This window comes from Sinohyriopsis cumingii, chromosome 2 (assembly GCF_028554795.1).
Source record: "Sinohyriopsis cumingii isolate HCF-2022 chromosome 2, ASM2855479v2, whole genome shotgun sequence".
Taxonomy (NCBI): Eukaryota; Metazoa; Mollusca; class Bivalvia; order Unionida; family Unionidae; genus Sinohyriopsis; species Sinohyriopsis cumingii.
This window is the reverse complement of record NC_142962.1, coordinates 60,724,918-60,739,102: the sequence shown is the minus strand read 5'-3', so window position 1 is coordinate 60,739,102 and position 14,185 is coordinate 60,724,918. Positions and strand designations below refer to the sequence as shown.

General features: G+C 35.0%; 1 protein-coding gene across 1 annotated transcript; it reads left to right on the top strand.

The window, feature by feature from the left end:
- The first annotated feature begins 4,119 nt into the window (after nucleotides 1-4,119).
- On the top strand, nucleotides 4,120-13,733 carry LOC149805001 (uncharacterized). The gene is made up of 8 exons (XM_089946430.1): nucleotides 4,120-4,470; nucleotides 5,322-5,460; nucleotides 6,308-6,429; nucleotides 7,610-7,707; nucleotides 8,643-8,737; nucleotides 9,036-9,172; nucleotides 10,629-10,715; nucleotides 13,514-13,733. The coding sequence occupies exons 1-8, from the start codon at nucleotides 4,251-4,253 to the stop codon at nucleotides 13,600-13,602; spliced, it is 987 nt and encodes a 328-aa protein (XP_089802556.1). The 5' UTR covers nucleotides 4,120-4,250; the 3' UTR covers nucleotides 13,603-13,733.
- Nucleotides 13,734-14,185: the final 452 nt, after the last annotated feature.

Sequence of the window (14,185 nt, the reverse complement as noted above, 5' to 3'; positions counted from 1 at the left end):
CATACTCATTGCGCTAACCCATTCCTTTGTTCCTGACTTGCGTAATCGCGGGCAGGCAAACGTGACACTTGCCTTTTCTCTACAATGCAAAGTGAAAATTTAAGAAAGAACGTTGAGTATTATGAATTAAATCCCAATTGGTTTTAAAAGGTCTATCACAAGACTAAATGTATAAAGTTCCAAATGAATTCCAATGGTGATCCAAATGAATTTCAATACCGAATGTGTTAATAAGCCTGTGGTATCGACTTTGTTAATGTGCCAAGAACCTGGAATGTGGCGACGTGTTAATAGTATTGATGTAACACATTAATATAACCCAAAAGGTCCTTGAATAAATTCACAGTAATCAAAAAAAGATGATTTAGTCCTATAATATTATTGAGCACTTTGTTATTCCAGTGAATAATAATAATAATAATAATAATAATAATAATAATAATAATAATAATAATTAATAAATCCACACAAATTAAAAACTGAAATATAACAATAAGACCGATTCCGCTTTGGATGTTAAGGTAGAAATGATCAATTGTGAATAAACAATAATAATATAAAAAAGCTTATACACAATAATATAACCAGGATGAGTGTCAGTTTCCTTTCTAAAACATTCTAAGTTGTCAACAAAATCAGTAATTTCCAAATGAAAAAATTATGTCCTGGCTCAGACGCAAGTAGACATGTTTATTTCCATTGATAATGATCTGAATATTTAATCTATCATCGTAGAGAAATACTGACTATGTATTGTGTTGTTTACAAAATAAATTTCTATACTCTTGTATACCCTAAGCTTGATTTGGGGCAGAGGTCAGTGACAAAGTACATGTACTTAGCATGACAGTGCGTGATGCCTCACATATTTGCCAGAAATATTATTAGACGCGTTATATGGGGATCGGCACCTGTTTGGGTTTGCCTGACACAGGGCTAGACATTCAGTCTTTGAACACAATGCAAGATTGAAAATGATTCATAATGTCTATTAGTTCTGCATAACATTTTATGCCTGACAGTTTGAAATGTAAATAATTAGTTCAACAGTCCGTATAGGTAAATATTTACAACTGAGAAGTCTCGAGTCAGCATAAATGGATACGCTTTGCAGAGTTGTAACCTGTTTACTTTCTTTATTGGGATCGCATTCTTTGCATGCGTTATTATGAAGCACAGTCGTGGAAAAATGCTGATCCACTGAGGATGATGCAGCTGAAATTTCAATGTCTTATGTTGAGAATTCAAATTTTTCTTGTTGAGTCAGATTGTTGGTCTTTAAAGTTCCATTTGATATTTCGTGTTCCGCAACTTTATCCTTTGAAGTACTGTGTAGTAGTTAAAAATTCCATTTTCTGTGTCGAACATTTTCATTTTATATGTTGAATTACACAGTATACATAGGTGGTTGAAATTTTAGTTGGATTTTTTGTGGGGGAGGTGATTGTTATTTTTTATATAAAAATTTATAATTTTTTTGGGAGGGGGTCTTTTGATTTTTTTTTTTTTCATTTGCAAATATTTACAAAACTTCTTAATACCATCTTCGCTAGCCAAGGTTCCGATATGTTAACCCTATGTACATCTCGGCGGATCGAGCAGCTATTGTTGTGCTTTGTCCTAGCGATATCTGTTGGAGTTCATGAGTTGCCTCTCTTAGGATGTAATGCCAACTAACCAACAGCGTGTAACGACGGTCCATGGCACGTTGGCTGAAAACAGTGGAGGCAATTGACTTCAAAAGGATACTTTGTAAGTTTAACCTCGAAAGTATGACTACGTACCAGAGGAAGCTATTAAAGGTATATTTGAGTGAAAGGTATATACAAACACAGACCGGTAGTGAAATTTATGCGTACAAACACAGACCGACAGTGGCAAGTTGCTTATTTATGAGACTAATCAAGTTGAGTGCTCCCCTTGTCTCGATCATGTAGGAGCAGTGTTCAAATTTCAACAACTTAACTTTGATTGGGTGCGGTGACGCCGCCACATCCAATGAAATTCATAGACCCGACGCACAGAAATATCTGCTCGATCCGCCAATTTGTAGCTAGGGTTAACATATCGAAACCTTGGCTAGCGAAGATCCCTTAATAGGTTCTCATCATATTTGACAGCCATCGTTATCAAACTGAGACAATTTATTCTGCGACATACTTGTTCATAAAGTTTACAATGAGGTTCACAACTCCTTGACGGGCTTGTTCGTACTTTGAATGAATACTAACGAAACTAAGACAATTCATTTATTGACATGCACACATGCCCTTTAACCTTAAGATCATGGTCACAATCAGAGAAAATCTGCGTTAATATTTTTTTACAACTTTTTTGTTTTTGCTTTTATTATCGCATACGTCTGAACCACTGGACGAGTTTTTTCTTCATACTAGGGGCGAATCATTATGAAGGTAAAACCATTCTGGAAACAAGCACTCTAGACTCTTTAATTTTGGGTCACAGTCATATTGAAAGTTTGCATTACGGTTATGGTTAAAGATTTTTGTTTTCGTTTTTCATTCCCTTATATTTTCTAAACACCTTGATGGATTTGTTCATACAATGGATGAGTTATATTATGAAAGTAAGACAATGCTGTATAAAAGGCTTTCTCCACCTTTAGTCATTGGGGTCAAGGTCACGCGTTTTACATCACTGTGTTGATTCTGATCACAAAATGCAGGCATTGGCCTTGTTTTTAGTTTAGTTTCTCAAGAATTATATTATCATAAGCATCCTACTTGATTTTGAGATAAATGTTCAGATTTCATTATTCAATAATAATAATAATAATAAGCAATTCAGCGGAAATGCTTTAGAGACACACGTTTTTCTTTATTTTTTCTTTTTCTTTCTAGAATAGTGCGACTAAGTACAAATGTTTGCCACAGGCGTGCCTGTGAATTACTTCGATGCATATTAACACAGTTATAATACAGTTAATATACAGTTATATAACCGATCAATCTGAATGAAATACTGATACATAACTTATTCAAGAACTAATAAACGCCATTGGTACTTGATATCATGGTACTAAAAATGAACCATGTAATTACATAAAAGACAACACTAAAAACTACGTCAGATTGATAGTGTAAATATGAAAGAAAGGAATGGAATATATTGTCTTTACTTCAAGCACTTGAGGTAAATGGTAGTAATTAAGTGTGCTTCAATCCTGCAATATTTACGTGTGCTCTGAATATAACCAATATTTGGAATATCTAATTTCTAGGATATATGCAGTTATTGTATATCTTTATATTTATAGACATAACATAACGTTTCCTTCAAAACATATATAAATATCAACTCACAAATTTGATTCAACGTGTGAAATTAGAATCCTCGATATAGGAGATAGAGGTTTCAGCTGCCGCTGAATAACTGAACAGAAATGATCTCAAACTTCGTCATAGGAAATGAACATGTCAATAACCGTCATATAGCTGAACGGATAAAATCTTACACCTCGACGTAGGAAATATAACTTTCAACCACCGTTGTGTAATTGAACAGATAACATCTAAAATGCGGCATAAGAAATTAAACTTTCAGCACCAAAAAAAAAATTGATCTACACGCGAAGTTGGAATTTTCCACATTTAACTTTCAACCACCGATGCGTAATTCGTAAGTTAAATTCTATAAACTGGATATAGGACATGGATTTTTCAACTACCGCTGTATAATTCAACAGATTAAATTTCAAAACTCGAGAGAGGAAATGGAATTTCAACGACTGCTATGTGAAATGGAACTTACAGCGCAAACAAAATAATTCAACTTGTGAAATTTGCAATCCGATATGCAACATTGAAATTTCAACCGATACAAAGCTCGATACAAAAAATGGAAACTTCAACCACAACTATGTAACTCAACAGATAAATTTGAAGAAACAAAACTCTAAATATGAAATAGAACTTGAACACCCAAAATTTGGCTTTTCGACATCTAATATTGAAATGACTTCCTTTCTCAATGGGCAAACTTTGTCCCCTGCAATGCCTCACACGTTATATCTTGTGATCTTTTTGCCAGCTGTGATTAATGCCGATCAGGCCACAACAGACAGGTGAAGAGAGATAACAACAAAGATTGCAATTGGAACACTCGGCCTTGTACGTCGCGTACATTCGCCTCTCTTCCAAAACAGACAAAGATTTCCGTTTGCCTGAATAAGATCTAATTTCTTGATCTTTGTTCTTAATATTTTCGAATTAAATCTCCGCTGTACATCGATGGATTTTGACTTGGACCAATTTATTAAGAGGTATCGAGTCCATCCTGAATCTGTATCGTATTTGAAGGAAACAGCAGTTAATAATCCTGCGCACAATAGTGACCTTTCTGCAGAGACAGCGCGAGAAAGACGACTATTCTTAGCTATTAAATATGGCGGTGATATGGAGTTTGAAGGAACTGTAAAAGACCTAGTTATTCCTTCACCTTACGATCTGAGTAAGACTCTGATCAGTTTCATACATGCATGCATACATACATGCACGCTCGCACGCACATAGTCCTACATGTAAGACCTCGACGCTGGTATGTATGTTTTGGGCGTCACAAAAATAACGTGCTATGCCTTACATTGTAGGACTAGCACGCACACACAGGCGGCCTCGGGTGGCCCAGTGCCATCTTGCCTCTGTCCGCGTTGGTTCGAGTCTCGGCCTTTTCAATGTGGTTATATCAAAGCCTGTCGTATGCTGAAAATGGCGTAAAAACAACATATATACCTACTCACGCACGCATACATACATACATACGTACACATACATACATACATACATACATACATACATATTGGGTTTGGTACTAAACTCTGTTGCGATAAAATCTCAACAACACAAAATGAAGAAAAAAATGTTATGTTAATATCATAATTTATGTGATCAATCTGTCAGCAGAAAATATACTTCAGAAATTTTAAACTTTGTGAATATCATATCTTTAGACACTGGGTTGCATGGTCCGCTCTGAACGGATTTTTGTCAGATTAATATTTGGCCAAATATGGAGAAAATATACGGAAGTAAATTTCATCCAGCATAAATAACAACTATTCATAAAAAAAAAATATTGTTTTGTTGAACTTTTTAAAATAAATATTTGGGTAGACTCCTAGTCTAATCCACAAATATCTGAAAAGCAGAATAACTTGTTGGTGACATCATCATATGAAATTAATTGCTAATGTCCTCATCAGTTAACTTTGGGTGAAGATTTATAATTCTAAAAACAATTATTTCTTATCCTCCTATCGTTATATCCCAGTATAAATGAAAATATTACAATAAACCTTTCAGATGGAATTCCCATAACTACGTATCAACCGAAATCTCTTGGCATGTCTTCTGCTCCGCCGCTACTGGTTTACTTCCACGGTGGAGGCAACGTCGTGGGGTCGAGAAGAACACATGATATCGTCTGCAAGATTATTTCCAAGTAGCTCTCTCTCTCTCTCTCACACACACACACACACACACACACACACACACACACACACACACTTGTAACACGGTAACACATGTAATTGAAAAAACTAATCACAGTCAGAAAAAGAAGCATATGCCTGTCTGAATTTTTATTATGAATTGAACCAAGAGTAGCAGATTACGTGATATTGATTCAGTACATATGGGTATTTGGCAAGTTATTTTAAAAAGTAATCTATTCCAATATATTAAAAGTTTTGTATGTTTGCCATCTTGAAGGTCCTGGGCGTTATACTCGTATCAGATGTATATACTTCAGTTCTCTGTGTCATTTCGCGACTGTTAGTCCGGAAATGCTTGTTAAAACGCCAACAGTCAAATTCAGGCATATATGTGATTTGAGCGCAAGTCCTGCAAAGTTTACTTTACGGTATCTACTGAGAATTATATTATTAATGTTCGTATCCTTGGTAGTCTTATAAACTCAATTTTAGTGACAATATACAACCAAACAAAGCATGTCCTGCGGTTCTCTTATTTCAAGCTGCTGTGCAGTTTGCGAGGGGTTGGGTGTTTTTGTTGTTTGGGGGTTTTTTTGTTGTTTGTTTGGGGGGTGGATGGGGGTATGTTATTATTATTTTTTCATTCTTCTATTACTTTGTTCACATGGAACTCCTTGCTGCATGCAATCTTTGATCCTATGGTTCAGTTAATCCTTTACAATCTAAGGTTTGAAACCAATTAATAAAAATAGTAAGAGCCTGGCATTTGTTTGTTACGAGCCTCAATTACAGTTGAGTGACACTGTTTGCTCCTTTCGATTATATAAAACGTAATATTTCGTTCGCTTCGTGCAGGAAAGCTGAATGCGTTGTCATCAACGTCGAGTATCGATTGGCACCTGAATACAAGTTTCCAGCTAATCAAAACGATGCCAACACTGCAGTTGATTGGGTCATGAGAAATAAACACGTTCTTGGTAGGTAACATGTATTATACGAAACAATGTATGTAGAATATGATCATGTAATCGGTTGAAACAAATGTTTATCTAATAACTGCTTTTATGACATTTTATATACACCAATTCATCGCATGCAATTTGGCACATTTGCAGGGGAAAAGTAGATTTACAAAGTATATCACCTGATTCATGGAGACAATATCAATATTAAGAGAATGAAGTTATAAATGCAAAAAACAGCGTGAAAGTAAGTAGTCGAAAATACAATATCCTTCCTGGTTTCCCGGTCGTATCTGGGTTTATGATTTCAGTTTGTCCAGGGAGTCTCATTCAACCAGACTGTCGCATGGCTGCGTGAGATCTCCACTATGCGAGAGTTTGGTAAAATGCTTCATAGTTCGCTGTTACCGATTGAAAAGGCGTTTCGTTAAACTTCATAGAAGCGGAACTTCATTGGAGTTTTTTTTTCGCTACCTAAAATTGTATGTAGACATACTCTCTTCAACCATTCTAGCCAAAAGTCTATTGTAAGTTTTTACCGAAATCGTTAAAAATCACTTTCTAAACAGATGCCGATGCAGTGGTCGTTTCTCAATCAGTCAACGGAGCTGTCCAAGCTTACGCGAAACGTGACGTCATTACTAAGTTTCCTGATTCCTTCATCAATCAAATGATTATTCCAAATATCGAGAAAACATCTTTGTGGCGTTACAAGTAAAACTCATAACTTCTCCCCAGGTGCCGCTCTCGCTTCTCTCGAAACTTCACTGACAACACAAGTTGAAATCTTCCACTTTCTTGCATCACCTGCTCATGTTTTTGCCTTACTATTCTTCGGATTAGCAAAAGGTAACAGAAAATATAGACATTTGAAGTCAAGAGCTCTGGAACTGTTACTGTTAACTTTTAATTTTGTAGTCAAAATTCAACGCAAAGATTACTGAATTGTCAACTCAAAACGAGGCTAATCCCAAGGACAAACGGTCTGTGCACTGCTGTGGCGTTGTTTACTTTAGTCACAAGAGAGCATATTTTTGAAAACTTAGTCGCGGTACTTTGAATGGCGAAAATTTCTTGAATCCATGCGAGATTCTAGTCGAATGAGATTACCTTGGGGTGTGAACAGGCAGCACATTACCCGTGTTCTTTTCGGAACAGAGCGCATGTGTGCCAATGTGTCTAAATATCTACATAGGCGGGACACACAAGAGCAAAGTTGGAGTTGGCGGAGACAGTTCGGGAGGTCGTCTTGCCGCTATTGCATGCCATGAAGTTCCAGGAATAGATTTTCAGGTATTTCCTGCTTATTTTGTAAGCTTTGTAAATACAATATTTCTAGGTATAATGTTAATATAGTCACAGCAAAATAAACCCCGTAACAAATACAAAGACTTATTTAAGTAACCAGGCTCAGGTTTCATTCAAATATCAATGTGTTACTTCAGGCATGTCTGTTTGTTGCAGGTTTTTTTATTATAAAGTTATTGCAATCCTATGGGCTGCACTTAAAAGATTAAACAATCAGCTCACTAGAAATTGGGCCCTCATTTTTGGAGGTTTTGTGATAAATACTTTTTTTAATTATTTTTTAAAATTTGTTTTTAAATTTTGTTTATTTTTTATCGTTTGCTTCATTCAGTACAGATAATGTTTGGCTGTCACATTTTTTAACAATACCATGGTACTTCTGTTTATTTTTTTATTGCAAGCCACCCAAGTTAAAAATCTTAAGTAAATTCTTTTTGTTTTCTTTTTTTTTTTTCTCATCAATAACCATCAACACTACAATTTAAATTGATGAATGTATACAAAAAAATTAATACACACCAGCAAGATACTTACGCTCCTCTTCTGACAATCGTATACTCATTATTCCCACTATGAAAACAAAGTCACATGGACAGCGTTCTTTTGCATACCAGGGCCCAGCAAAGTGGAATGAATTGCCCACTGAACGTAGACACAAAGACACAGTGATCCAATTCAAGAGTGCTCTCAAAACTCACTTATTTCGACTGCAAGAACAAACTTAAAGGCCTAATAATGTTTCCTACCTTAAATATTCTCAGCATGTTTTTTATGTTTTCTTATTTCATGGTGTTTGTTTTTGTAATCATATCATTATATTTGTTTTTTATCTTATAGGTGTTGTCTAATGTTGTAAAGCGCTTAGAGCTTCTAAAGATTAGGCACTATACAAAGTCCTCATTATTATTATTATTATATAGATTCTTATATACCCGGGGGCCGGATATGCCGTGAAATTTCCGTCGAATGAAGAGTTTCAGAACGGACCAGACCTGTCCAATGAAGTCATGAACTGGTAAGGACTTAAACAAATAGTCCAACAGGCTGACCACATGTTAGCATATACCTTTTGCATTATACGATTTTATCTTTATAGTGATGAACGTATTGATAAAAGTCCACAAGTGCGTATGAGCAAAATCAAAATTGCAAAACTTACTGTTTCTTTCAAATTTATGCTTTTGCTGCTTAATTTTAAATATATCATGTGTTTAAAAATGTTCCTAGTTGGAGTAAGTATTACGTGAAAAGAGTACCACGAAAATGATATGCATCTTGATTTTATTGTTTGCTATTCATACCGCCTCATTAAGGTACAAAAATCACTACGCCTCAGATGAAGATCACCTTCTTCCTCGGATGAATTTACTTCTGCAGACTTCTTACTCAAGCCTTCCGCCAGCGCTATTTATTGTGGCAGAGCTAGACCGAGCCAGAGATGGAAGTTATGGTATTTTTAAATACTACTTTTACAAATAAGTAAAACAATATTTTCTCTGCGTCGCGGATGGTGACCCTTAAAGTGGACAAAGCGGGACAAGCTTGTTGAATCGACAGACCTTAACTGAGTAACATTCGCACGTGCAGTCCCATGAATAGTTAGAGCCTGACTTTCACCTCACGAAACAAAATATATTACTGTAAATCACAACATTATTTCTTTAAGGTGTGGGAGTAATACATGATGTGAAAGCCCTAATGCCGCCGTTATAAAAGGTCAAAATCATCTGAATAATACTGAATCTTGAAAAGTATTGGTCCTAAACATCGTTGGAACCATTAAAACCAGATAATATGGAAGTTTCATCGCATTATGAGCCATGTAATTTCTCACTCGAACTGATAAACCCGCCCATTTTTCATATGTGCACGAATTAATCCGATGTTGATCGGCGACATCCGTAAGTCAACCGATTTTTGTCGCAAGCTGGAATAAAAGATCTGCTGATGTCACATTTGTAAACATAGGAAGCCAACACCACGCTTTGTCGGATACGGTTGGTAATCCTTATGTAGCAGTCGCTCTTTTCATTTTGCGTTTGATATGATGCAGTAGTCGGCCATGCATTTACGAGTATTTTTTTATTCAAAGACATAACTGACGTACATTATTTTTGTTTTGCAATTCCGAGTTATTTGCTTACCATTTTTATATAGAAAGCCGCAACAAATGAGTTCGTCTTCAGCCCAAGTTCACCCTTCAAAGTATTCCAAAGTCCCAGCTGATCACTAATATAACACTTGAGACATAATTTTATCTAATGCAAGCCTTTTCTTCTCCGATCCGCTTTTTAAAAAAAAAAAATTAAAAAACGAGGACCCGCCTCTCTTCATTCTCACCAGAATCAATTTGGCCGCCACGTGCGAATGTTGTTATTAGATTAGCCACTAACGGTATTTGTCGAATGTATCAAATCACTACTTTTTGGAGCACTCCAGGAAGAGAACGTGATTATGAGCGACTTCGTTGACTCATTTATTCTAAACTGAATATCTGAACGTCTTTTAAATGTAACATCTTGATTATTTCAAAGAACGGTTAATGTCAGATAGTGTTTTTAAACAAAACATTTCCTTCCTTCCAAACGTTAGTTATATTGGAGGAATTGTGAAATTTATGAAAAACGGCGGCATTGAGGCTTTCGTTATTTTAAAGAAAAGTTTTTGCAAAGTAGCTTAAAACAAAAAGTCATGGCATAAACTTTGATTTAATCCAGCTGTTATTAGTAGTAGTTTTCATGTGAATAACATTTTGTAAAAAGAACAAAATCTATTTTTTTTAAAATTTACATGTTCAAATATTCATGTCAAAAATAAAATATCACAGCATCATTTCGAGAGATTAAACTGCATTCGCCATAGGGCGTTAATATTTGGTTGATTGGTCTTTTAAATCTATTTTGTAGCGTATTGCAATAAATTAGCAGAAGCCGGTGTTCAGACAGATTTGCTGACTGTTGAAGGAACTACCCATGGATTTTTTTCTTTACCAGGTATGTCCATATTGTGCAACGAAACAATAAAAGGGATATATTTAAGGAAACTGTCATGTAAACAAGAGATATATTTAAGGAAACTGTCGTGTAAAAAAGAGATATATATTTAAGGAAAGTGTAATTTAAAAAGAAATATATTTCAGGAAATTGTCATGTAAACAAGAGATATATTTAAGGAAACTGTCGTGTAAAAAAGAGATATATATTTAAGGAAAGTGTAATTTAAAAAGAAATATATTTCAGGAAAGTGTCATGTAAACAAGAGATATATTTAAGGAAACTGTCGTGTAAAAAAGAGATATATATTTAAGGAAAGTGTCATATAAGTAAGAGATATATTTCAGGAAAGTGTCATGTAAATAAGAGATATATTTAAGGAAACTGTCGTGCAAAAAGGAGATATATTTTTAAGTAAAGTGTCATTTAAAAAAGGATATATATATTTAAGGAAAGTGTAATTAAAAAGAAATATATTTCAGGAAAGTGTCATGTAAACAAGAGATATATTTAAGGAAACTATCATGTAAAAAAAGAGATATATATTTAAGGAAAGTGTCATTTAAAAAGAAATATATTTCAGGAAAGTGTCATGTAAACAAGAGATATATTTAAGGAAACTATCATGTAAAAAGAGATATATATTTAAGGAAAGTGTCATTTAAAAAAGAGATATATATTTAGGGAAAGTGTCATTTAAGTAAGAGATATATTTCAGGAAAGTGTCATGTAAATAAGAGATATATTTAAGGAAATTGTCATGTAAAAACAATTCGATAAATATTTCCTACTTAATGTAATACCATGAAATATTGTGCTCATAAAATAAACAATTCAGAAATGTAATAGATATTGCTGTTTTAAATGCGTTTTTTAATTTTTAAAAAGGCATATATGATTATTTTATTAGTTTATTATTTGTCCAACATCCAATGAGAGGAAAGAGAAATGTGATTAAAATGCCAAAAATCATATGCGATAAAAGCTGTGACAGAAAAGACTAGTGACCTTAAAGTATTAACAATAGTTGCTTTCACGACATGCTACGTGTTGAGATGTCCAATCGATTACAGTATTAACCCCAATCTTCAGAGGGCCTGTTGTGATATTTTGAAATAGTTGTCGATCAGTCTTTGTACGTGTATTATATTTATAATGGATTTTATGTTACAATCCAAAAAGGGGCTGTTGGGGGCCCGTGGATGCGTGTGCATGTAATAAAACATGAGTGGGGATTCTCCATTAACCAAGCCATGAATGTATCTCTGTGTTTTTGTTTTACTTGTAACTGAGATAGTTTAATTTAAAACACAATTTAAATCACAAAGTTGTCAGTGGGTCAGTGGTATTATTTTTATTCATTCACGGAATACCGTCTTGGCCCCAAAAATGTGTCTTCAAAACTATTTTATACCTTGATGATTATGTTTATCACTGTTATACTCAGATTATATATATATATATATATATATATATATATATATATATATATATATATATATATATATATATATATATATATATGAAATCAAGCTTAAAGTACTCACAGAAAAATCAAGTATTCCTATTGCGTTTGAAGTCTTTTGCTGGATGTTCAACTTCCGCTTAAACGAAACAAAGTGTACAGGAAGACGTTAAAACTGACAGTTTGGACGATAATGACAAAATGCTGCTGTACCATTCCCACCCCATAAGAAAAATTGCATATAAGCAGGGCCGGCGCTACCATATAGGCAAACTAGGCAGCCGCCTAGGGCGCTAATTTCAGGGGCCGCATTTCTCCAAATCAACAACAGTTTTGAAAAATAAATAAATAAATTTCAGTTTTATTGAAGGTCGTTTTTTATCCTGGTTTATTTCAACCAGGGACAAATAATCGGGTAGATTCAGTCTAACCGAAACACTAGGCTGACTGGAACAAGCAAAATGAGTGAGTGAAAATCGCGCGTATACGAAACTTTCAGGACGTAATAACGTTCGCGTGTTTTTATAGGCCACGAGTTTTTCCGTGGAATCACGCGTATACGAAACCGTCAGTTTGGCGCGGAAAGAAAGGTCTGGGAACATTTGCTATGTTTTGTATCATCATTTTGACCCCGTTAAACTAGTACTGTAAATTGCAGACTTATTTTGTCAAGCGTTTCACTGGTTAATAAAAGTCAGTAGCCAGAGAAAAGTCCGTCACAAGTACATGTATTGTGCTTAGCGAAGTTAACAATGCCAAAATGATCATCAAATCACTTATCGTTAAAGCACCATGCACAGTCCAGCATGTAAACAGAGTTAATATGTTTCGGTCAGCCTGAAAGTTGTAGAATCAGTGGAACAACTATTTTCAGGTCAACTGAAACAACATCCATTATTTAAGCCTACTGAATAATGGGCTTGAAATTTTTTATATTGACTGTTAAGTTGACCTATATAATCTATAAATAGATCTGTATGATCAATTGATAATGAAATGGGAGTGGGGATGTTGTGTTTTGTGAACCGTAACAGACCCTTAATCCCTAGGCCTAGGCTTATACAGACAGTGGCGTAACCAGAGGGGGGCAGGGTTTATAAATTTTGAAATTGATATTTTCCGGGGCGGGGGGGGGGGGTGCGTCAGAATCTAACCTTGCCTAGGGCGCCAGATAGTCTGGCGCCGGCCCTGCATATAAGTGTTCTGTATTTCAGACCGCCTTCCATTTCAGCTGTAATTTCGTCTTTATGTAAGATTTTTCTTTCTCTCCTATATGTCTGTCATTCCTTTTCCATATGCAAATATATTTATTGTCATCTTCATGTTTTTTCAGGGCATTTCAAGGAGTGCTGCGATAAGGCTTACAACAGAGTTGCTTCTTTTATACAAAGTCAAGCAAATTCTTTGACATTCGCTGATTGATTTTTATCATTACGTTCTGTTACATCTGATGCAAAGTCTACCTTGGAATATGTAAATGTGTATTGTATGTTAACTAATTTGATCTGGAAGAGAAATGAAAGCATTACAAATTAAATACTATATGGAACTTACCCACGCGTGTCTTCTGTTTTAATCTCTTAATACAATTTTGCGCCTGTCAAACCGATCGAAAATTAAATTAAATTTGAAATGCAGTCATGAAATACGAATGTACTGTTACCCTACTCTCGCAAAATACGAGTGCACATATTGGCCGAATTTTGGCAATGGGCACTTTTCTTGGACTAGCCCTAAGTTCCTCAATACCCAGATAATCGACCCAAATTCAGTGCCGGTGTCTCTAAAGTATTTAATTTATGTGACAGTGATTTGTGTTGGCACTCAGAAGATATGCTCAACAAGGCATATTCGTATGCAAACTGCGTTCGAAAGACCAACTGTAAACTTACTTCATCCTGTTTCCTAAGTGCACCCCCACCCCGTTAAAACTACACGAGGAACTGAACATGTACAACATGTTTACTGAGGTCAGTGGTGGGTGAATTGTAGTACACAAAACAAT

What these genes read in the sequence shown, in the direction of transcription:
- LOC149805001 (XM_089946430.1), top strand. Translation starts at nt 4,251, where the DNA reads ATGGATTTTGACTTGGACCAATTTATTAAGAGGTATCGAGTCCATCCT. An exon ending in GTCTGCAAGATTATTTCCAA is followed by an intron (nt 5,461 to 6,307) that starts GTAGCTCTCTCT and finishes CGCTTCGTGCAG; the next exon opens with GAAAGCTGAATGCGTTGTCA. An exon ending in AGCCAGAGATGGAAGTTATG is followed by an intron (nt 9,173 to 10,628) that starts GTATTTTTAAAT and finishes TCTATTTTGTAG; the next exon opens with CGTATTGCAATAAATTAGCA.